Here is a 22,632-nt window from a genome sequence, read left to right as displayed (position 1 = left end):
GACACAGACCATGAACCAAAAAACCTTAAGTATTTCCACCAATCACCAGTTATTTTTAAGCACCAGCTCCAAGCATGAATGATAAATAATCACTGAGAAGACAAACTCTCAGACAATAGCATCACACATCAGCGCAGGTGGTGGCTCCTTGGCCCATCGCACCAGTGCTGACGGTTTGAAAGAGCAATTCAATTAGTCTCACACCCCCACACTTTCCGCAAAGCACTGCAAATGCTTTCTTTCTGTATTTATTCAATTTCCTTTTTGCTATTACTGAATTTGCTTCTACCACCCTTCCACATCATAAGAATTTTTCAGTTTTGTTTTTTTTCCAATCTCTACGAAAATGAGTTCTCATGTGCCTGTATTGAATTTATCATGATCTTTCAAATAGTGAGGATTCTGAAAATTCCCCATCAAAAGACTCGTTTTAAACAAACACTTTATTTAAAAGTATGCATTCTTTTTAAAATCGGGAAAGCAAAGGGAATAAAATCATCTTCGGAAGTTTCCTACTGAAAGGTGTGAGGAAATTGTAAAGCTTTCTGGCTGCTGGAACTGAGAATCAGATGATAAGTTGATCTGAAAGGAAGTTGCTATTGAGTTAAATCAACTATAAATTCTACCAGAGACAGGCAGTCTCAAAATCGGGTCTCCAGGGCAGAACAGCTTTTGTGAAATCAGAAGCAATGGAAATTTTTTTAAAAAGGTCAACTTACATTGAACATCAAAGGAGACCTTTTATTTTGGCTTTTCAACTGCATTTTCTTTGCAAATTAGGTTATCAAATCATACAGTATAGAAGGCCATTCAGCCCAATGTACCTGCACTGATTCCTTAAAAAAGCTATTAATTCACAGAAAGCTGCTCTCCCATCACAGTTTTGCAAAATTTTACCTTTCAAGTATATAGGTAGTTCCTTTCTGAAAATTAAAATTGTTTCCAAAGCATGTTCACATTGAATTTCAGATTATAACTTGTCTTTCAAAAAAATAAACCACAACACTCTGCAGCTGCTATACTTCAGAAGGCCGTAACCATCCTTTCAGGGGGACACCAGGCATCCTTGGCATTATCAAAATGATGCCTAAGAAAACACTCTCATGCCTTGGACAATTCAAATTCTCAATCAACATCACAAAATAACCACTTAACATATTGCTGCAGGATCTTGCTATGTGCAAAATACTAATTCCCACATTAAAATATGGCTACGGTTTAAAGGTTTTCCCCAAATCACAGAACTGTTACAATGCTGAAGCTCATTCCATCCATCTTATTAGCACCAGCTCTCCACGTAAGCAATTCACTTTGCTGTATTTTCCTGTCCTTCTACCTGTAACCCTGCACTTAATGCAGCATTTACAGACAGAAAAAGAGTTGACGTTTTTAAGTCCAGTAATACTTCATGTGAACTGACAGTAGCTCGAAAAGGTGGCATTTACGCTGGTGACGGGATGGTGAGGGGCAAAGGAGTTGATAGTTGGAACACAGCCCAGAAAGACAGACAGAGGTTGATAGCAAACCAGGTCAGTAAAGGGATAATGGGGACAATGTGTGGGTGAAAATGGGTTGGCTGTGTTGAAAACAACACATGTCATAACAGGACTTGGCAGTGATGGAAATGCAAAGGGGTGTTCAGGTTCCTTAACTACTGAACTTGATTTTGACTTGAGCGCCAAATTTGCTTCTTGGTCAAGGTTACTCCTCGACAGAAAGTAGAATTGCTTAACTGGTATTTTTCAAACAACACAATGTATGGGGGAATCGTTGAATGATCATCGGGGGTGGGCATTATCTGCCCTCCAAATATTGAACTTTTCTAATTACTGGTGGGCAAAGTTCATTTTGTGATATCCTGTGTAGCACATCTCATTATTTTCTCTGTAGTACAACATCTTCAACATCAAACCAAACCAAAAAAATTAGATTGCACTTTTAAAATTTGCACTGGGCTAGTTTATTTTGCAGGATGGGGGGGGGAAATCAAGGTGCTGAGCCTCAAATTGATGGAACAGCAATGCTCTCTGCTGAGAGCGGTGAAGGGGTTATATCACAAACCCTTAGCCTTTTCTAGTTCTATATTTTCCTTGCAGAGTCACACTTCTTTTAGAAATATATATACAGTATAAAAATGTAAAGTGTTATTAATACAGTGCAAAGGCATCAAACAAGGTGACCAGTTTCACAACAATTCATCTGCCCCACCCAAAAAAAAAATCAGCACTTTACACCCACTTCGTTCAGGGTGCTGTTTTACAGCATTAATTGGTTTTCTGGTTCGATCCCTCACATACTTTTTCTGGTTGAATGATAAATACACAACTTAACATTCCTTCCAGCCTTATGCAGGGGTTCAGTCAGCTCAGTTTGATTGACAGAACAGTCTGGCTGGATCACAACACCGTTTAGAAAGAGAGGAAAATATATATATAATATATATGTATATAATGCAAACCAACACAACTTTTAAAATTCAAGCTCAGACTAAAAAACGTGATTAATTGAATGGCCAGTAAGCAAAGCAGTTTAGGTGCACAAGATCCACAACTTTCAGGATAAAAGGGATCTTCAGCCCCAACACAGGCCTCTGGAGCAACATTATATGGTTGGTTTTGAACTGTCGCTGGGCTGCAATTTGACGCATTCTACGAATGGCTTGGCGAGAAGACGACTGCATAGCCATCCGTGTTGCCTCACGGGTATGTGCCTTTAACCATGAAGGCCTGAATGTGCCACAAAAGCAAGGCTGAGGCGACACAACTCCTACCCCAAGGGGATGACCGCAGCAACATTGCACCCCACAGTAACAAGAAGAAAAAACAATGATGGGGTGGGGAAGGGAGGTGAAAAGACATTCTATAAACAAAAATGTTTGCTTGTAATCTTTCCTGGTCACACTAGACAAGAATTTTTTTGTACCGATAAGTTAGTTTTTATATAAAAACGTTCATGTGAAAAAAAATTGCCCAAACCAGGTTCCAGGCTATCTTGAGTTTGGAACAGAGAGAGATTTGACCAGGCTGGATCCCGCAATCCGATGCATGATCCCCTGGTGCATGAGCATGCAGCTGCCGGAACTGCATCCATGCAGTCTTTTTTTTTTAAATTTTTTTTTCCCATGGAGGAGAGAAATCATTAGAAAAGGTAGCAGAGTCGCCCAGCTCATGCCAATAGTCTTTTGGGGCAAGTCTGTTGATCATTTGCAGGAATGACAGTGGCGTGCTAGTCGGATTTATGGCAATACAGGTCTTTGAGTGCCTTCAGTTCCTCAATGAGAGTCTTGTTTTGATTTTCCAGAACAGCAACCCGATTCTCCAAGCATTTCACATACTCTTTCTTCTTGCGACGGCACTCTCGAGCTGCTTCCCTGAAAAGGAGGGAAAAGCAAGGAATTAGAACAAGCAGACATTACTCTCTGCCCCCTTTCCTTCATATCCCCAACTTAAAGCAGGGACTCAAGCCACAAACTCTACCAGCCTTAAGACTGCTATGCTCATCAAATCCTGACTTCTTGCTTCACTTCACCATTGGCAGCCCTGGCTTCAGGACTCCAGGTCTTAAATTCTGCAATGTCCTTTATAAACTTCTTCCTTTTCTGCTTTAAATAACTTTTTAAAAAAAAGAATGCTCTTGACAATTTAAATACGCATCATTTAAGAAATTTGGCACTACATTCGCCATAGAAGAGAAAGCCAAAAGGAAATTGTTATTATAGAAAATAAATTGATAGAGACAAATGGGAAAATCTTTTCTGGTTGGGATTTCAGCAAAAAGGAGTCAATTTAAAACAAAGAAGGTGTGAAGACACATTAACGTAATTTCTTTTTAAGAATTGTACATTTATTCGTGATTCTTAGTCACAGGGAATAGTTAAGTCAGAAACTATTAAATCTTCTAAGCAGGGACATATCACAGTGAGGGAGTTTCAACCTACTTTCCCTAAAAGCTGGCTAAAAAAATTCCTGCAGTGCCATGAGCTTGTACTGTCCCCTATGAAATAAATGTCAGACATCACAGTGAAATCTTATCTTTTTCTCATCTGATGTTAACCCACTGCCGTTGCCATAGGATTCATGGTTTAGCGATGAAGACCAGGAGCTTTAGCCGATGTCTCTCTATTACAAGGATGCTAAAACCAATTGCAGCAACTGTTGTCCCAGCGAAGATCAGTTCAGCTGGCACAGATCCGAAAGGAGGTTATACGAGGTGGTGCCTTGACCCATCAACAACCCCCATCCGCTTTCCACCTCTATCATGAATTTCTTTTAGCTCACTTGAAAGTTCTTTCAAACAAAGACAGAGCCATCAGTTTACATGGATCATAGGAAAGGAAAACTACCTGTTTTTCATGAGGCGGATTTCACGTTTACGAGTGGTTTCTTCAGCATTCTGGGGCTGGCTTTGCAGGACTGGTGAAGATGCCATCACCATTCCCTGGCCGGCAGTGGAGTTTGGAGTTGTACGAATCTGATAGGTTTGGACATCTCCAGCTGCACCTGGGGGGGGGGGGGGGGGGGGGGGGTGAGGAGGAGGAGAGAAGAGAAAATAGGGTGTACATCAGGAGACAACAGGCATACAGATGTTGACTCTGTCAACGTGCTAACGCTTTATTTGGGGTCAGTTAGCTGAATGGATTGGACAGCTGGTTTGCAATGCAGCAGCATTGGCTGACACTACCATTAAGTCTCACAGTCTCAACCTCACACGAGCTGTGGTGACCCGCAGGTTAAGCTCACCACCAGTCATTTCTATCTCATGACAGATCAGCCCTATGGTCCTACACTACTATGGTGACTTTTCCTTTGCATTGATACTACTGACAACTAGCTAGCACATCTCTGATCACTTTAATTACTTAAGGAACTCCATTTTCCACATCACAATTCTGCAATCACTTACTTCGGAATGTAGTATGTTAAACATAAGATGTTTTGTTCCAAGCCCCTGAGTATGTTGATTACCTAAGTGATATGTGACTTCATGTATGGCACTCAATATTAATCCAATTAATGTTACTACTTTCAGGAAAAGTCCTCAGTCATTCATTTTCATGGTATCAATAATACAAGGTTGAATAAAGTCCCATCCTAAACTCATTTTTTTTTGTGCCGAGTTATTCGATCCCAGCCATGCTGTGATGCCATGGGGCTAGCAAATTTAAGATAACCACCAGTCTTCATAGAATTCCTACTATGTGAAAACAGGCCATTTGGCCCGTCGAGTCTATACTGACCCTCTGAAGAGCATCCCACCCAGACCCGGCTCCTACCCTGTCCCTGTAACCTTCCATTCCCCATGGCTAATTCACCTAGCCTGCACACTCTGAACACTACGGACAACTTAGCAAGGCCAATCCACCTAATCTGTACATCTTTGGATTGCGGGGTAAAACTGAAGCACCTGGAAGAAACCCAGGCAGACACGGGGAGAATGTGCAAATTCCACACAGACAGTCACCCGAGGCTGGAATCAAAACCAGGTCCCTGGCACTGTGAGGCAGCAGTGCTAACCACAGAGCCACTGTGCGGCCCCCCCCCCGGCAGAGACTGCGCTTTACCGTAAATTCCCTCATCCAGTCCCAGCTAATTTCTTTCCTCCCTATTCAACTGCTGACTCTTAGTGGCTCTTCACAGCACCTCGCACTATAAATACCTTACCTGGCTGAGGCACCACTGTTATTTCACAATATTACCTAAACCAAACTATCTTTTTTAAAAAAAAAGTCTACTCTCAATCCTTCAACTTACCACCTTACACCTCTAGTTTCCTTTTTCTTGCAAGTCTTTGCCAACTACATACCCATGTTCCAGAATCCCTTCAGTCAACTTTTAAGGAAACAAAATGTAACAAAGTTTGAGAGCCAGTACAGCCACGCCTTTATGATCCATGGTTACCTCCATTTGTATTCAGCTGATCCATTTCAAAGAAACATTTAAATGAAGGGTTGGGAATATTGAAATGCTGTGATAGCTAATGAGAATATAATTCTTGATATTCATTTATTTGGCTCCCCCAAGCTTTATTCAAAATGCACCAACATTATTTAATCTTCTACTCTATTAACTGGCTTTTGCTTTAACTAATCTCACTGAGAAAAAGTACATTTTCAGCAATCATCTGATCCGTAACGAAAAATGCAGCTGCCTCTTTGCAAGCGCTTTATCACATGACAAAGTCAACACTTGAACCAAATTAGTTAAAATTCTATTGATACGTTGTGCCACAGAATCACACAATATATACATATGACTTGCAATACTTTTCATATCAGGTTCCTGCTCTCATTTGAGCATCATTGTGCTGCCGTACACACTTACTATTAAACATCAGGGCACTTTACTTAGCACCAACTTTTAAAACTAATTAAATGATTCAACAAGGCTCAGACAAATACCCACCACCTCCACAGAATAGCATCTGGCAATGGTGATCTCATAGACTAATTTTGCTATGGAACCAACAGGTTTAAAGAATTAGACTATCACAGGCACACTTTCCACAGTGCAGGAGAAACACTTGTAAATAGTGCCTGACAAAACAACTCACCTTGTACAAGCACTTGGCTGCCTGGTACAAAGATTTGCTGTCCGTCAGGACTCTGGGCATACTGTACGATGGCTGCTCCACCCTGGGCTGTTGCTGCGTTGGTCATTGTTAGCGTCTGGAGTCCTTGTACTCCATCTGTACCGTTGTTGGCCAGCTGAATTGCACCCCCCTGTGTGATAGCAACTGGCAAGAGCAAAGCACAGGGTCAATGTAAGCGTACAATCAAAAACAGGAACTCAAATTTACAAAGACTCAGCCAAGCCTCTATATTGCACTGCTGACTGTTAATTTTGATTTGAGCAGAGTTGGGAGAAAATTTGCTTTGAGCCCTCTTGAATGCGCAACTGAAGCCAGGCAACATTCTTACATGCATACATTTCTGCGGTGTTTCTATTATTTAAAGTTTCAGTAAGCAACAAGAAAACCTTGATTTCATGTAGTACATTTTAACATATTAAAAAATTCCGAGGTACTTCTCAGAAATGTTATTGGACTCTAAACCGTAAAAGGTAATATTAGGAAAAAGTGATTAAAAGCTTGATCAAAGGCAGCAAGGTCTCAAGGAATGCCTTAAAGGAGCAGAAAAAGGTTCAAGGTGGGAAGGTTTAGAAAGGGCATTCCAAAGTGTAGAATCAAGGCAGCTTATAGAACATAGAACAATACAGTGCAGAACAGGCCCTTTGGCCCTCGATGTTGTGCCGACCTGTGAATTAATCTAAGCCCCTTCCCCCTACACTATCCCATCATTATCCATATGCTTATCCAAGGACTGTTTAAATGCCCCTCATGTGGCTGAATTAACTACATTGGCAGGCAGGGCGTTCCACGCCCTTACCACTCTCTGAGTAAAGAATCTGCCTCTGGCATCTGTCTTAAATCTATCACCCTAAGCTTGAGTCACCAATACCAAAACAGTGAAAAATGGGAATGCACACAAAGGCAGAAGTGGGACATGGGTTTGTAATAATATTCTGGATTGTGAATACAAAAATCTATTGATTAGTTTCAATTCCAGGTTCGACATAAAAGCATTAAACGTTACATCAAATATTTAAAGAGGGCAGATTTCATTTAGTTTTTAAGGGCTGCTATGAGGAAGCAATACAAGCAAGGTGAAACCCCATCCTCAACTTTCAATCATGTCCCATTCCTGGTGCTTCCTGACAGTGAAGTGATCAGCCGTAAGTGTTCTGAACAGTGGACTACTCCACGCTCAGCAGGATCCAGAGCTGATTATCAATTATAATGTTTATCTGAACTCCCTCTCAAGCACAACTTGAGAAATCTAAGTCAGCTAGAAGTATGTTGGCAGGAGAGAATCGGATTGATTTAAATATAAGGTTGACAATGGTACCTCCAGACATTTGTGTCACTCCTTTTAAGAACATGATACAATAAGAATTCATATTGACCTTCCATTACAGAGGAACTGGGATTTTCCTCTTTAGAGCAGAAAGAATTAAAGGGACTTAAAAAAAAATGTACTCATGGGATGGGGGTGTCTCTGGCTAGGCCAGCACTTACTGTCCATCCCTAGTTGGCCAAAGGGCAGTTAAGAGTCAACATTTCTGTCAGTATGAAGTTACATGTAGGCCAGACCAGGAAAGGATGACAGATTTCCTACCTTAAGGATGTCAGCAAACCAGATGGGGTTTTACAACATGGTGGTGGGATTTAAACCTGGGTCCCCAGAACATTAGCTGGGTTTATGGATTAATAGTAGACTAGTGTTTATACCACAAGGCCATTTCCTCCCTATTTAATAGAGATGCTAAAAATTGTGAAGATTTGATTTTGGAAATCAGGATAAAAGTTTTTTTGTTGGCAGGAGGGTCTAAGCCACAAGTCACAAACTTAAGATAATTAATAAAAGCAAAAAAGAGGAGGAACTAGGAGACTTTTGTCATGAAGCAACCTGCAATCTGGAATGCACTAAAATCTGAAAAAGGTGCTGGAAGCAGTTTAACAATAACTGTCAATGGGAACACTTGCAGGGCTGATTGGACCTTTTAGAGGCATGACATGGGGATAATGGGCTGAAAGGCCTCTTTCAACGCTTGCAATCTTTTAACATTCATATTGAATTGGCCGCTGATTCCACAATAATAGTGGATTATGACCACGTGCTCAAATAATTATCCACCCTTTCAATACAATTATAGTATTAACAGTGCTTCACTTTCACAGCCCAGAATAATTTATTTATCAGATGAGCTGGCACAACTATCTTAACTTCCAAAGTTACCAGCTGATTCTAGTTTTTGTATCAAGAAACAGTGGCTGTGAAAATCTTGCCAAGTTCCTGTCTATATAGCTACATGCAATAAAATAAACTGAACATGGTGTTATAAATATCTTGTGTTAATTACATCTGAAGCAGAAACCACAACTGGGTGGGACAAATAGATTTTTGTAATTACAAAGACAAAGATTAAGGCCCACAAAAGGTAGAAAATAATGTTCGTTTATAATTAGAATACATGTATATGGTTTGTTATCTGGTTTCTCAGAAACACTCCAGTGTGGCTCACATTTAACAAACTGCTTTTTAGAAAACTGCTTGTTAAATACAGATGTATGAAAAATTAGTTAGGAAAAGACCCAGCAGTGTATTCATTAAAAACAAAGTACCATAGGTGCCAAAACCTGAAATAAAAACAGAAAATGCTGGACGAACTCAATAGGTCTGGTAACAACTGTGGAGAGAGTAACAAAGTTAATGTTTCAAGTCTGAGGACTCTTCTTTGGATCAAAATCTATTAAGCTGTGTCACTTGACAAATCACACAAATATTCCGGACATTTAGGTGGCAAGTGTAGCAACGATTCTGCACATATCAAAGGAGAACAAATAACAGCAAAATGTCTTTTTTCCTGGTGGTCCTTGTGACATCGTGACATCATGACAGGAGCAACAGAAAATGCCGGAATCACTCCAAGGATCTGAAACATCTGCAGAGAGAACAATGGACTTAACTTTTCAGGTTGATGACTTTTGCCACATGAGTTTTGATGTTTAGTAAATGTGCCATGCTATATGCAGGAAAATTGAGGTCAAATAATTAACAGTTCTTTTAATTAGATGTTGTGAATTAGAAATGCAACTAACCATATCTGTAGCCAATTAGTCATATGTGGTTAACAGTAAAACTGTGGACATCATAGATCTAACCCAACTCTCTTTGGTCCCTCTCTGCTCCTTGTCATTTCAAATAAGATACCCAACTGAGTTCATTCCCTTCATCATTGTGGAAACCATAATTCTGTACCTTTAGAATCAGACTGATGTTAACGTCAAATTACATAGAAGCTTCAATGGACAATAGGTAGAGTACTGTGCATTGTTCTTATCTCCATATGACAAAAAGGATTAATGCTGCAGTGTTAGAGATCATAAAGCACGGGAGCAGAAATAGACTATTCAGCCCATCAAGTCTGCCTTCCGTTCAACAATGGTTCATCTGATAACCTTTAACCCCACTTTGCTGACTTTTCTCCATAACCCTCGATTCCCTTCCTAATTACAAATATGCCTCACTCTGTCAAATATACTTATCAACCTAGCCTCCACATTAGAGAGTTCCACAGATTGATCACCTCAAGAAATTTATCCTAATTGTTGTCTTAAATGGACATGACTTATTCTGCGATTATGGCCTCTGGTACTAGACACTGCCATAAAGAGAAACAACTTTTCTGCATCTACCCTGTCAAGCCCAATAATCTTGCATGTTTCAATAAAGAAGAATTTGGGGGGGGGGGGGGCGCAACTAGATTCCAATCAGTACAGGCCCATCCTACTCAGCCATTCTCCATGATTCAGACCATACAGGGCACCACCCTAGCATATCTTCTCTGGACTGCCTCCAATGTCAGTCTATTTTTCCTTAAATAAGGGGCCAAAAACTGTTCACAGCATCCCAGCTGTGGTAGGACTAGAGCCTTGTATAACGTTTGTAAAACCTCTTACTTTTACACTCTCTTCGTTTTGAAAAAAGGGGCTAACAAATCCATTTGCCTTCCCTACTACTGCTGAACTTCATTGCTAATTCTTCTGATTCGTGCACAAGGATTCTCAACTTCTTCTGTGCTATAGCTTTCTATGAACATTTTTCAGTTAAATAGCATTCAATTGATCAGTTCTTCTTGCCAAAGTGTATAACATTACATTTTTCTACACTGTATTCCATCTGTCAACTTTTTATCCACTTTCTTAAGCTGCTCACATTCCCCTACAGACTCTATCATTCTCACCGCTTGCTTTCCCATCTACATTTCAGTAACCTGTAAACTTAGCCATAGTGCATTCTCTTGTCTCAACCATATTATTAATGAACATTGTGGCCCCTGCACTGATCCCTGTGGCACTCCACTATTTGCAGATTGCCATCTTGAAAACACACCTGCCCCATTTCCACCCCCTGCCATCCCAACTCTTTTCTATCAGTTAGGTGATTCTATCCATACTAACATGTTACAGCCAACACCATGGCCTCTTACCTTATCAAGCGCCTTCTGAAAACCCAAATACAAGACATTTACCCAGCTTGTCACCTTGTCAACAGAATTATAGTAAATTTACCAGGTATGATTTCCTCTTCCATCAAGCTATGCTGACTCTGCTTGATCAAGATATGTACTTCTAAAGGTTCCGCTATTACATCCTTTACAATAGGCTAGCATTTCCAAATAACAGATGTTAAGCTAACTGACCTATAGATACCAGAGATAATGGGAACTGCAGATGCTGGAGAATCAAAGACAACAAAGTGTGAAGCCGGATGAACGCAGCAGGCCAAGCAGCATCTCAGAAGCACAAAGGCTGACGTTTCCGACCTAGACCCTTCATTAGAGAGCTGAAGGGTCTAGGCCCGAAACGTCAGCTTTTATGCTCCTGAGATGCTGCTTGGCCTGCTGTGCTCATCCAGCTTCACACTTTGTTGTCTTGACCTATAGATACCCATTATTTTTGCCTCTTTCCCCTTTTAAATAAAGGTGTTACACTGGCAATTTCTAATCTTCTGGAATTTTTCAAGAATTTAAGTATCCTTGCAAGATTACTAACAGTGCATCCATTATCTCTGTTGCTGTTTCCTCTAATATTGTAGAATGTATCCCATCAGATCCAAGGGACTTATTGGTCTTTAGCTCCATTAGTTTCCCTAGCAATTTTTCTCTATGGACAGTTACTGTAGTTATTTCCACTGCTTCCTTTGTCCCTTAATTATATAGTAATTTTTGGAATGTTTTTAGCTTCTACTACTTCTAAAGTGAAAATTGATGCAAAGTGTTTATTCAACTCATCTGCCATTTCCTGGTTACCCATTACTATTTTCCCAGCAACATTCTTGAATGGACCAATGCTCACTTTGGCTTCTCTCTCTCTTTTTCAAAACTTTTTTTATATCTTATGCTTTTGCTGTCCGTCTTGATATTACTTGCAAGTTTATTCTTGAAGTTTACTTTTGCCCTTTCTTAGGCTCTTTTTGTAAAGAAAAGAGAACATTTCCCAATCCTCTGGCTTACCACTAATCTTTGCCACATTGTATGGTTTTTCTAAAAAAAACATTTCTTGGTTAACCATGGTTGGCTTATCCCATAACTGGGATATATCTTTGTTGCGAGTCGTGAACTACTTTCATCAATGTCTACCACTGGTCCTCAAATGTTTTTGCTACTAAAGTCTTCCCAGTCTACTCTAGCTAGCTCTACCCTTACTCCTTTGTAATTACCTTTATTTAAACTCAGCATAGTTCTTTTGACCCAAGTCCTTCCTCTCCAACTTAATGTTAATTTTCACCATGTTATGGTCACTGTTTCCTAGAGGATCTTTTACTCTGACATCATAAATGAAATGTGCCTCATTACAGATCACTAGATCTAAAATAACCTGATACCTTCCTTGTTGATCATCACTGGACTATTAATCCAGAGACACAGCTAATGTTCTAGGTTCAAATCCTGCCATGGCAGATAATGAAATTTCAATTAATTTGAGGGTGCATACATGAGTATCAATGGTCGGCACAACATTGTGGGCTGAAGGGCCTGTTCTGTGCTGTACTGTTCTATGTTCTATGTTCTAAATAAATTCTGGAATTAAGAGTCTAACGATGATCATGAATGCATTGTTGATTGTCAAAAAAACTCATCTGGGTCACTAATGTTCTTTAGGGAAGGAAACTGCCATCCTTTCTTGAACTGGCCTACATGTGATTCCAGACCCACAGCAATGTGTTTGACTCTTATGGGCAATTGAGGATGGACAATAAATACTGGTCTAGCTAGGGACACCCTCATCCTGTGAATGGATAAAGAAAATTAAAAAAAACACACTGAATTCTTACTGATGGCTACCTCTGTTAATCTGACTATCCCAATCTAGATGTTAAAGTCACCAACATTTAATGCACTGTCTTTGTTACTTGCCTTCATTGTCAATACTACTATCAGTGTCATCTTTCCTTTAAGTCTTAACTCTTTCAATGCAAGATCATTTCTTGCTATTATACTTATTCCATCCCATACCAACCCACCACCCTTTCCTTTCTGTCTGTCCTTGTGGAAAAAGTCACATACACCCTGAATATTTACTTTCCCGCATTGATCTCGCTGTAACCACGTCTCTTGTAATGGCTATAAGACGATAGCTATGAACATGTAAGTGTGCAGTTAATTCATTTATTTTGTTCTGAATGCCAATTAATTACACCGCACCATCTTCCCCACACCTACCCATCACCATACAATGCACCCACCTCTTTTGACCCTGGTTACTGCTGTTTTTCCAAGTTCGTACACCTTGTCCGTTCCTGTCCCACTCTCTAAAAGCTGCCACATCCTCCTACTTTGTAGGCCCATGTTTTCTCTTCTCTGAAGTCCTTTAACCCCTTCTAATCAGTACAATGCCTCTCCACAGCCCTAGGTATTTGATTTGCCAGGGTACTATTCCAGCACAGTTTAAGTGAAGCCTATCTTATCAGAACAGCTTCCATCTACCCTGGTACCGGTGACAGTGCCGCTGACATCTATTCCACCTGCACCAAGCTTTGAGCTATGCCAAGAGCTCCTTCAATTCATTCACCCTACGCCAATTTGCCCAGAGCTCAGGTAGTAATCCAGAGATTACTACCTTGGAGGTTCTACCTTTTAACTTAGCTCCCAGCTGTTCAAAATTTTTCCAGCAGTACTTGCTAGTCTGACTAATGTCGTCGATACCAATATGATGGCGGCAACTGGGTCCTTCCCCTCCCACTTCATTTTATTCTCCAGCTCCAAGGAGACATTCTTGACACTCTCACTGGGCATGCAACACAGGTTCAGGGACTCACACTCAAAGTGCAGAGAACAGTACCTTTTGCCCTGATTATATTATCCTCTATCAGAACCACTCTCTTACTGTTCCCCTCTCCCTCACTTGAATGATTCCCCGTACCATGATGCTGTGGTTAGTTTGGTTATCCTCCCTGCAATGCCCACTTCTTTTTTGCATGACTTGTGAGAATCTTGTAACTATTAGAAATATTGCAAGGGCCAAGACTCAATTGTAACCCCAGGTCCTCATACCTGCCTCATGAGCACGCGCCTGTTCTGTTAACAGACAAATTCTGAACAATTTAGCCTAAGTGATGTGACCGCTGTCCAGAGCAAAGTGCCCAAGTAAATCTCCCATTTTCTGATGTGGCACAATGTCTGCAACTCCGATTTCAACTCATCTCATATCCGAAGGTCCTCGAGCTGCAAGCATTAACTGCAGACATGTTCACTCTGGATCACATTGTGTTTAGCACCATTTACGTGTTCCAGCAGCTACACATCATTCATCCTGCAATCACTACTGTATTCAATTTAAATCAAATTATTTGAGATTCCAACTGTTTACTCTATCACGGTAATTTGTTTTTATGAACTAAAAAGAAACAAATCAGCAGTATCAATATAATAATTGAACAGTTCTTATAAGGGAGAAGAGAACACAGAAGGCTGAAGAAATAAATACAAGTCACTAAGATAAGGATTCTCCAAAACAATTTGGAAATGTCAGGGGAGTGGTCAAAAATCTGGCAAACGGAATATATGGGAAAATATGAAATTGTTCATTTTGGCAGGCAGAATTAAACAAAAACAGCATATCATCTAAATCTCTCTACTGAGTTTGCAGAGTTTGGAGATGTAAAGGGATCGGGTGACCTAATGCATGAATCTGAAAAAGGTTGGTATGCTGGTGATGAAACTTTGTATTATACTCGGTTCCAAAGCAAGGTTAAGTGGATTTTTGGTTAAAATCGTGCATAGGTGATTTTTATTAAAATGTGTCAAGGAATGTTTTTTTCAAATGGACAGTTCAAAACGGCTTTCCAATAAAACTTGGGACTTAAGTTAAATGATTAGATAGCTACCTGTGATGATAATTGGAAAAGTAAAAGGTTCACTCAGTAAGCACAAGATATAGAGACAGATGGCTGCAGCAACATGTCTGGCGGTTCAAGAGCTTCATTCCAGCTGAATGGCAATGTTAAAAAAACATCTTGTGTAATTTTTCAGGCCAGAGTTGAAAAGTAGTTTTAAGCTGTCTTGGACTCAGTGAGAAATGTCAGTTAGTTAGCCTGCACTTGTATATCTCAGATAGATACAGAAAAGAATCGCACCTGGTGAATATGCAGAATGTTGACAGTGCTAGCGACCCTCATCAATTGTGTAAGAAATTTTAAAGCGTTTATAACAATGATATTAATTCACTAGGGTGGAGAAGACCTTTAAAATTGCTTACTGTAAATAATTTTTTGGGTATGTTTCCATTAAAAAGGGGTGGGTGGTCCTTCAAAAGAGTGCACATGGAAATGATGCTGCCTTTTGGTGGTACAAGATGAAGAAAAAAGATAACTTCTTCCATAGATGGTTATGAGTCTTTGCAAGTTCACCCACAAAAGGTAATAGAAGCCAAATACTTTTAAGGCAATGATAGATTCTCAATAATCAAGTGGATGAAAAGATTACCAGGATTAGGGAGGAATGTGGAGTAACCAGATCAGCCACAATCTTAATGAATAGCGGAGGAGGCTCAAAGGGCTGACAGGCCTATTCCAGTTTCTCATATGCAAATCAAAAATGCAACCCAGCATTATTCATGTTTCTCTGCTGATATAAAATTCCTCACCACAACAATAATTAAGTGCAATGAACTGGTTATGTTTCTTTCAAGTTAGAATATGAAAAGTGCACATACTGTATTGCCCGCTGCTGGTCTGATAGATGGGTGTTGGCATTGTCATTGTAGTAACTGTTGAGGCAGACTCTTCTTCTGATTTCTCCTCATCGATTCTTGGCACACCAGGGGGATCAGAAGAGAGTTCATTCAGGATTTTCCTTAAAAGTGAATGAAGCAAGGTAATTTGTCAAGGAGAACAGAAGAAAAATCTCAAAGAACAGACTCAAGCTAAAACACAGATGCAGTAAACTATTTGCTGCTCAACTAAGCAAAACATTAAACGATGATTAACTTCTAATAGAAGACATTTCAAGACAAAACAAAACAAAGGCTCTGCATAAAATGGAATTCTGGGAATACTGAGAGCACTAAATAGCCCAAAAGCCATTTAAAAAAAAGTCGAGTAGCACCAAATTTCAGCTCAGTCATCCTCGTGCCCCCGATCTACATTGGGTCCTGTAAAGCTTCAAGTTTAAAATTCTCATCTCCTTTTCCACACTACTTTCCCAACTTTACCACTCCCCATCGCTAGTCCAGTACATAGCCTCATATGTACTCTAGGCCATCTAATTCTGGCCTTTTGGATTCTCCCACCTCTGACAGTCACTAATAGTAGGAGAATAACAGAGTCCTCCACTGGAATTCATTCCCGGCCTTCAAAATGCTCCAAACTCACCAAAGCCGTCAGGTGCATAAACAGAAATTGCCTGAATGACACAGCACCTATGAAGGACAATGCTGACATTTCAGCGAACTTGTGGTCACCTGTCCTAATTATCTCATCTTACAGTTGAGTGTCATATTCTGCCTGATAAGGCACTAATTAAGTGTTATGGGACATACAAAGGACACTGTCTCTGCACTCCACCTAGTGGTTAATTATAAAGCAGGATGGAAAGGCACTTCAGAGTTGATTGCTGGATATTAAGGAAGCAATGTCTGGTATTTGGTGGGGAATGCTTTTGTATAAATTGAATATTTAGACAAACATCTAATATCAAAGCAGCAAAGACAAATTTCGCTGGAGAAAGGTGATTCTACCAATTTACTCGAATTATTTACAAATCAACATTATTTGTGGGGTTTTTCCTTCATATTCTAGGCCTACTATGCGACCCATGAAATACTGGCAAAATCTAACTGACTTCATCTCGTTTGACACTGGTGCATTTTGAGATTGATATAAAGGATTATTACATTTTAATCAGATTTGGGTTCTTAAGTAAATGGGATTTTGGTTCTGTGACGGTGACTATTTTTTCTAAAAAATGGCAAACTCTTTAAAGCATTAAGTAAAAATCAGCCTTTCCAAGAAATAGCATGACTTAAAGACAAATGACTAGATATATTAGCTGATCAGATAACACAAGAGCGAAACAAACTTCTTCATAACTTACATAATAGAATTACACCTTATTTTGCCTCTCGCACAGTTCTGTCACGTTAAGAGCAACCAGCGCTGGCCCTGATTTTGAATCCTTTCCTAATCTGTCATGTTGTGGGACCAAGCTGTGAATAATTATAAATATATTCTCATCTGCACCCCTCATCAGGGACTTGGGTTGCGCGTAATCTGTTTAAAGTTGCCATTTTTGGAAATCCAGTAGTTAATGTCACACTAGCGGAAAGACGTAAAGGGTGCACAATAGATTCAGGGTAGTTGCATGGGATGAAAATTCTCAGTTATGGAGGAGAGACTGAATAGGCTGAGTTTATTTTCCTTGAAACAGAGCGAATGGAGGATCCTTTGCCCCATGGCAGACAGGTCTAAAACCAGAGAGAGGCTTAGTTTAAGATGAGCAGTAAGTGGTTTACAGGAGCTCTAAGAAAAGTTCCTTTTCTACCCAGTGGATGGTAGAAAAAAGGAGCCTGCTTCCTGAAGTGGGTTGTGGAGGCACTCAACAGTTAAAAAGCATCTAGATGAGTACTTAAAATTGCAGGCCATAGTGGGCTACGGACCAAGTGCACGTAAATGGGATTAAATATAGTTTTGTGTTCGACCAATAGACACAGGCATAGTGGGCTGAAGGGCCTGTTTCTATGCTGTATGTCTATGTGACTCTATAGTTGCTGGTGTCATATCAGTTGAGCATTTATGATTACAAATGGGAGGACAGAAGCAGGTTCAGTTCAGAAAAGAGCCATAGCAGAAAGAGCGCCATTTAGCAATCTCAAAATAGTCAGAGAAAAGTTTGTGACTTTGCTTAATTGACTGTCTCAGATGGAGACAAAGGGAATCACATCAGATCAGTGTGCAGAAAGTCACTAAAAGGAAGTGCGTGCAATCTCAGATGATTTAGAAACTGAAGTGTGAAGGTAGGAATGATACTTTGCTAAAATTGTGTGTCTGCGAAGAAAAATACGGGGGGGGGGGCGGGGCAAAAAAAGCGTTGAAATCATTTGAACTGAAGACAAGAAATTTTAGAAATTACAGCAGATGAAGCAGCATCCATGGAACGAGCAAGCTAATGTGAAGTCTAGATGACCCTTCAGAGCTGAGGTGAAGTTTGAAGGGGGCAGTATATATACAATAGTGTGGGGTGCAGTGCAGTGCTGGGGGAGACAGGGTGTTGATAGTGCAGATTAAGTGATCAGAATGTGAAAATGGTAGACAACAGTGTGTCCAACTGCCAAACTGGAAACAACAGATAGTCCTGTAGGATGTGGAGCAGGGAAGAGGGCATGGTGACAGAGCATGCCACATGTAAAGCCAAAAGAAAGGGAAGAAATAGGAGTGAGTTCACAATTCGAAAGCGTTGAACTCTAATACTACGTCCAGAAGGTTATGAAGTGTCGAGTCTGAAAATGAGATGTTGTTCCTCCTGTTTGCGCTGATTCGCCGGAGCACTTATAGCATGCTGAGGTCAGACAAGTTGGCTTGTGAGCAGGATGCTGTGTTAAAATGACTGGCTACAGGAAGGTCGGGGTCATGCTTGTGCATGGACTGAGACTTTCTGCAAAGCGGTCACCCATCTGTACTTGGTTTCTCCAAGATAGAGTAGGGCACACTGGGTGCAGCAACTACAATAAACTAGATTGGAGGTGGTACAGGCGAAATGCTGCTTCATCTGGAAAGACTGTGCTAGCCCTTGGAAGATGATCAGGGAAGAGGTGAAGGAGCAGGTGTTGCATTTTCTACGGTTATATAGGAAAGTACCTTGAGAAAGTTGGGGGGTGTGTCAGTGGTCATCAAGGAATGGACTAGGGTGCCCTGGAGGGAACGGTCAAAGTGAGGGGAAAATGGGTTTAGTGGTGACATTCTGCTCTAATTGTTTGTATGCAGAGGCTGGTGGGATGAAAAGGGAGGACAAGAGGGACCCGATCACGCAGTTGAGTGTGATGGGAAGGGGAAAGGGTGGAAGCTAGAGAATAGGTCAGGTGCAGTCAAGACTGTTTGCTGTTTATAACCTCCTGACTTCAATTTCTCTTTGTGTATTAAACTACTGTTGTTTTGTTGAAAGAACATGAACATCCTTGTGTGAGAATGTTCAGTAATTGATCACCATGATAAATAAATAGCAGAAAATAAAACGTTTGGTTCGGCAAATCAGGTTTCACTCTGGGATCTGCCTTGTCCAATACTGCCATCACTGGGATCATAAGGAACATTGTGTAAAGGCTGCCAACAAATGACCCCAACTCCACTGGGAGTGCTTGGACTCTCCTTGAAGATATGTCAATTTTACATAACTGCATCTTCATTTTTACCCCTCCACAGATGATTAATGATTTAGCTTATTAAGTGGCATTGCACAATACTGCAGCGTACTGAAGCCAGAGAAAATAATTGCAGCTTTCCAACAGTAAATTGTGAGATGGCAAACAATAACATTGAGACCTTGTGCTAAATGCAAGCAAGTAGATTATGTTGAATACAGACAAGTTCCTCTCCAAATATCCTGGCTGGTAATTAAAACTAAACATCATATTTTCAAGTTGAGTCATACAATGCATAGAAGAAATAGATGTTTATGACCGTCTGGGAGCCAGGTCAAACATGAATGATATTTAAAATGTGGCTAACGGAAAATGGGGAAGACAAGTTTCCAATGAGTCCTTTCAACGTCCTTATTTGCATTGAAACAGACAGAATGCTGGAGAAACTCAACAGGTCAGGCAGCATCTGTCCAGAGGGAATCTGAGTTAATGTTTTGAGCGCAGTATGACTCTTCTTCAGGACACTTTATTGGTGTTACCTAGACAGTTCTATAACCCTCCAAGAACTCTATATTCCGCAGATTCCAGTGTCTTCCCTCTCTGATTTCCTGTCCCATCATCTGTGGCTGTGCTTTCAATAGCCATGGCCTTAAGCTCTGAAATTTCCTCTCTTAAACCCCACAGTCTCTATCTTTTTCTTATTCTTTAAAACATTCCTTAAGCCCTCTTGGATTACGTGGCATGACTGCTTCCTTATGTAGTTCAGTGCCAAATTTTGTCTGATTACACTTGTGTGAATCACTCTGGATTTTTTATTACTATAAACACAAGTTGGTCATACATGAAGTCAATTATACTCAATTTCTTCAGGCCATTTTTCACTCCATGTTGAGATGAAGATTCTCTGAAAGGCACTATCGCCATATCTGGACCATTATAGAGACATCAGCTGCAATAGGCAGCTTCAACATAAACAGTAGAAGCAATGACTATAATATAAAAGAAAAACCACACTGAAACCAGACAACTTGTAAGCCACAGACTGATAAGAGCTCTGACGTGGATTTGATGGTATGTTTAGAGCCAAACTTGTCTCTTTTCAGCTCTAAACTCGCTCTAAACTCAGCCAGAAAGGCTTTTTTTTAAAAAAAAAGTCAATATGCCGGCAAGTAATTTAATAAAGCAACATTAGAGCAAAGCCAAGTCTTGATATCAAAGGGGAGACCTAGAAGATTTCCCCCCTCATTAATCTGCAAACAGAAAATGAGTTGGGGAAAACCTAACAGAGAAAATCCTTAATTTTATTTATTATGGATCCAATTGGTCAGGCTTAGTTGCTTTAATGGCTTGCATGTCATTCAGAATAACACCAATATGGGCTCAGTTCCCATCCTCGTTAGATTAGACTTCAGCCTTGCAATCTAGTCCTGTCCTTCAGGGTGGAAAGCAATGTCACATACCATTGAGAAAAAGTGCTAAACATATGACTCAGGCAAGCATTAGCAAAACGAGTCAAAGACCTGCTTTTGGGTACAGCACGCAAATAATGGCATAACTTCCAGACACACGTATACTTTATAGCTGTCTGCTGTTTAATGTGATGCTGACATTAAAAAAAACACTGCTGTAACTATTGTTTCATCACATCAGACAGTTAGTGACTTACTATCAGCAGGGAGTTGCTCAGGGAGCTTTCAGCATGATGTCTCATTGCATCAGGTCACACGTAGGGAAGGAAACCTGTCACATCCCCATCAGCTGATTAATCAGTTCTTTCCCATGATAAATACAGATTGAATGAAGCATTGGATGTAGCAAGTAAACGTAATATATACTAACAGCGACTTAGCAGCATCACGACTGACTGGTTGGCCAAGACCTAAAGGGCAGCATATCTGTTAGAATGGGCGACCAGCATATCTGTTAGAATGGGCGACCAGCATTTCAAAGAGGGATCAAGAGGAAAATATTTATTCGATGTCTGTCCGGATCAGAAGCACAACCATTTTCAACCACAATCAGACACCTCATGACCGGCATATCCCCTGCTTTACCATTACCAAACTGGCGATCACTCCTGGTTCAATGTAGACTGCAGGAGGGCATGCCAGAAGCAGCATCAGACGCATCTAAACATGAGGTGTCAACCTGGTAAAGCTACAAGTCACAATAAATGATTTCAGACAACCAAAACAGGAAGCACTGGCTCCACAAATACATGATCCTTGATTATAGGGAAACCCAGCACATCAGTGCAAAAGATAAGGCTGAAGCATGCGCAATTATCTTCGGCCGGAAGCGCCAAGTGGAATGCCCACCTTGCCCTCTTCATGACGAAAGTAGCACAGATGCATTGGTCTTGTGCCATTTTGATTCACTGTACCAGCGACCAAGAGCATGCTGAAGTACACCCAATATTAAAAAGGCAAAAGGGCCTGACAGCATTTCTGCAACGGTACTGATGTCTTTTGCTTAAAAATTAGCTGCTGTATAATACATTAGCAAGGCTGGTATTTATGTAACAAGAGGTAAATCATCCATGAATATCACATCTACCAAAAGCAGAGCAAAACCAACTGACAATAACTGCCTCACAAGTCTACTCTTGATCATCCTGATCATGAATCAAGTAATAAAAGGGGTTGCTAACAACATTATTTAATGTGGGTTTTACCAGAGCCACTCATCCCCTAACTGCAGTACAGTGTTATTCCAAAAGAGCTGACCTTCAGCGCCAAGCTAAGAATGACAGTCCTTAACATCAAGATAATATTTGACCAAAAATGGCATCAAGGAGCTCTGGCAAAACTGGAATCCATGGTAATCAGAGGAAACTCTCCAATAATTGAAGTCACACCAAGCACAAAGTGACGTGGCTGCAGGTGCAGGAAATCACTCATCTCATTCCAGGACATCACTGCAGGAGTTCCTCAGGAATGCTTCCTAGGCCCAACCATCATCCCTGCTTCATCAATGACCTTCTCTCCAGAATAAGGTCAGAAGTGGAGATGTCTGCTGATGATTGAGAAATGTTCAAACCATTTGCTGTTCCTCAGTTACTGAAGCAGTTTGTCAACACATAGCAAGACTTGGACAACTTCATCAGACTGGGCTAAGTGACAGGCAATGGCCAGCAACATCCACAGAGGATTTAACTATATCCCCGTGAAATTCAATGACATTATCATTGCAGAAATCCCAACTATCAACATCCTGTGA

The 22,632-nt window shown here is 40.5% G+C and overlaps 1 protein-coding gene across 4 annotated transcripts in view; it reads right to left on the bottom strand.

The window, feature by feature from the left end:
- Nucleotides 1-1,936: 1,936 nt before the first annotated feature.
- Nucleotides 1,937-22,632, bottom strand: part of creb1b (cAMP responsive element binding protein 1b) — an 80,984-nt gene continuing 60,288 nt past the window's right edge. For all 4 annotated transcript variants that reach the window (XM_059647052.1, XM_048534181.2, XM_048534183.2 and 1 more), the window contains 4 exons: nt 15,775-15,914; nt 6,550-6,732; nt 4,343-4,499; nt 1,937-3,370 (listed from right to left, as the gene is read on the bottom strand). In XM_059647052.1, coding sequence (XP_059503035.1) covers nt 3,226-3,370; nt 4,343-4,499; nt 6,550-6,732; nt 15,775-15,914 — 625 coding nt within the window. In that variant the 3' untranslated portion in view covers nt 1,937-3,225. The remainder of the gene's footprint in view (nt 3,371-4,342; nt 4,500-6,549; nt 6,733-15,774; nt 15,915-22,632) is intronic.

This window comes from Stegostoma tigrinum, chromosome 7 (genome assembly GCF_030684315.1).
Source record: "Stegostoma tigrinum isolate sSteTig4 chromosome 7, sSteTig4.hap1, whole genome shotgun sequence".
In the NCBI taxonomy this organism is placed as follows: domain Eukaryota; kingdom Metazoa; phylum Chordata; class Chondrichthyes; order Orectolobiformes; family Stegostomatidae; genus Stegostoma; species Stegostoma tigrinum.
The sequence above is the reverse complement of the archived record's forward strand: the minus strand, read 5'-3'. Positions and strand labels throughout refer to the sequence as shown.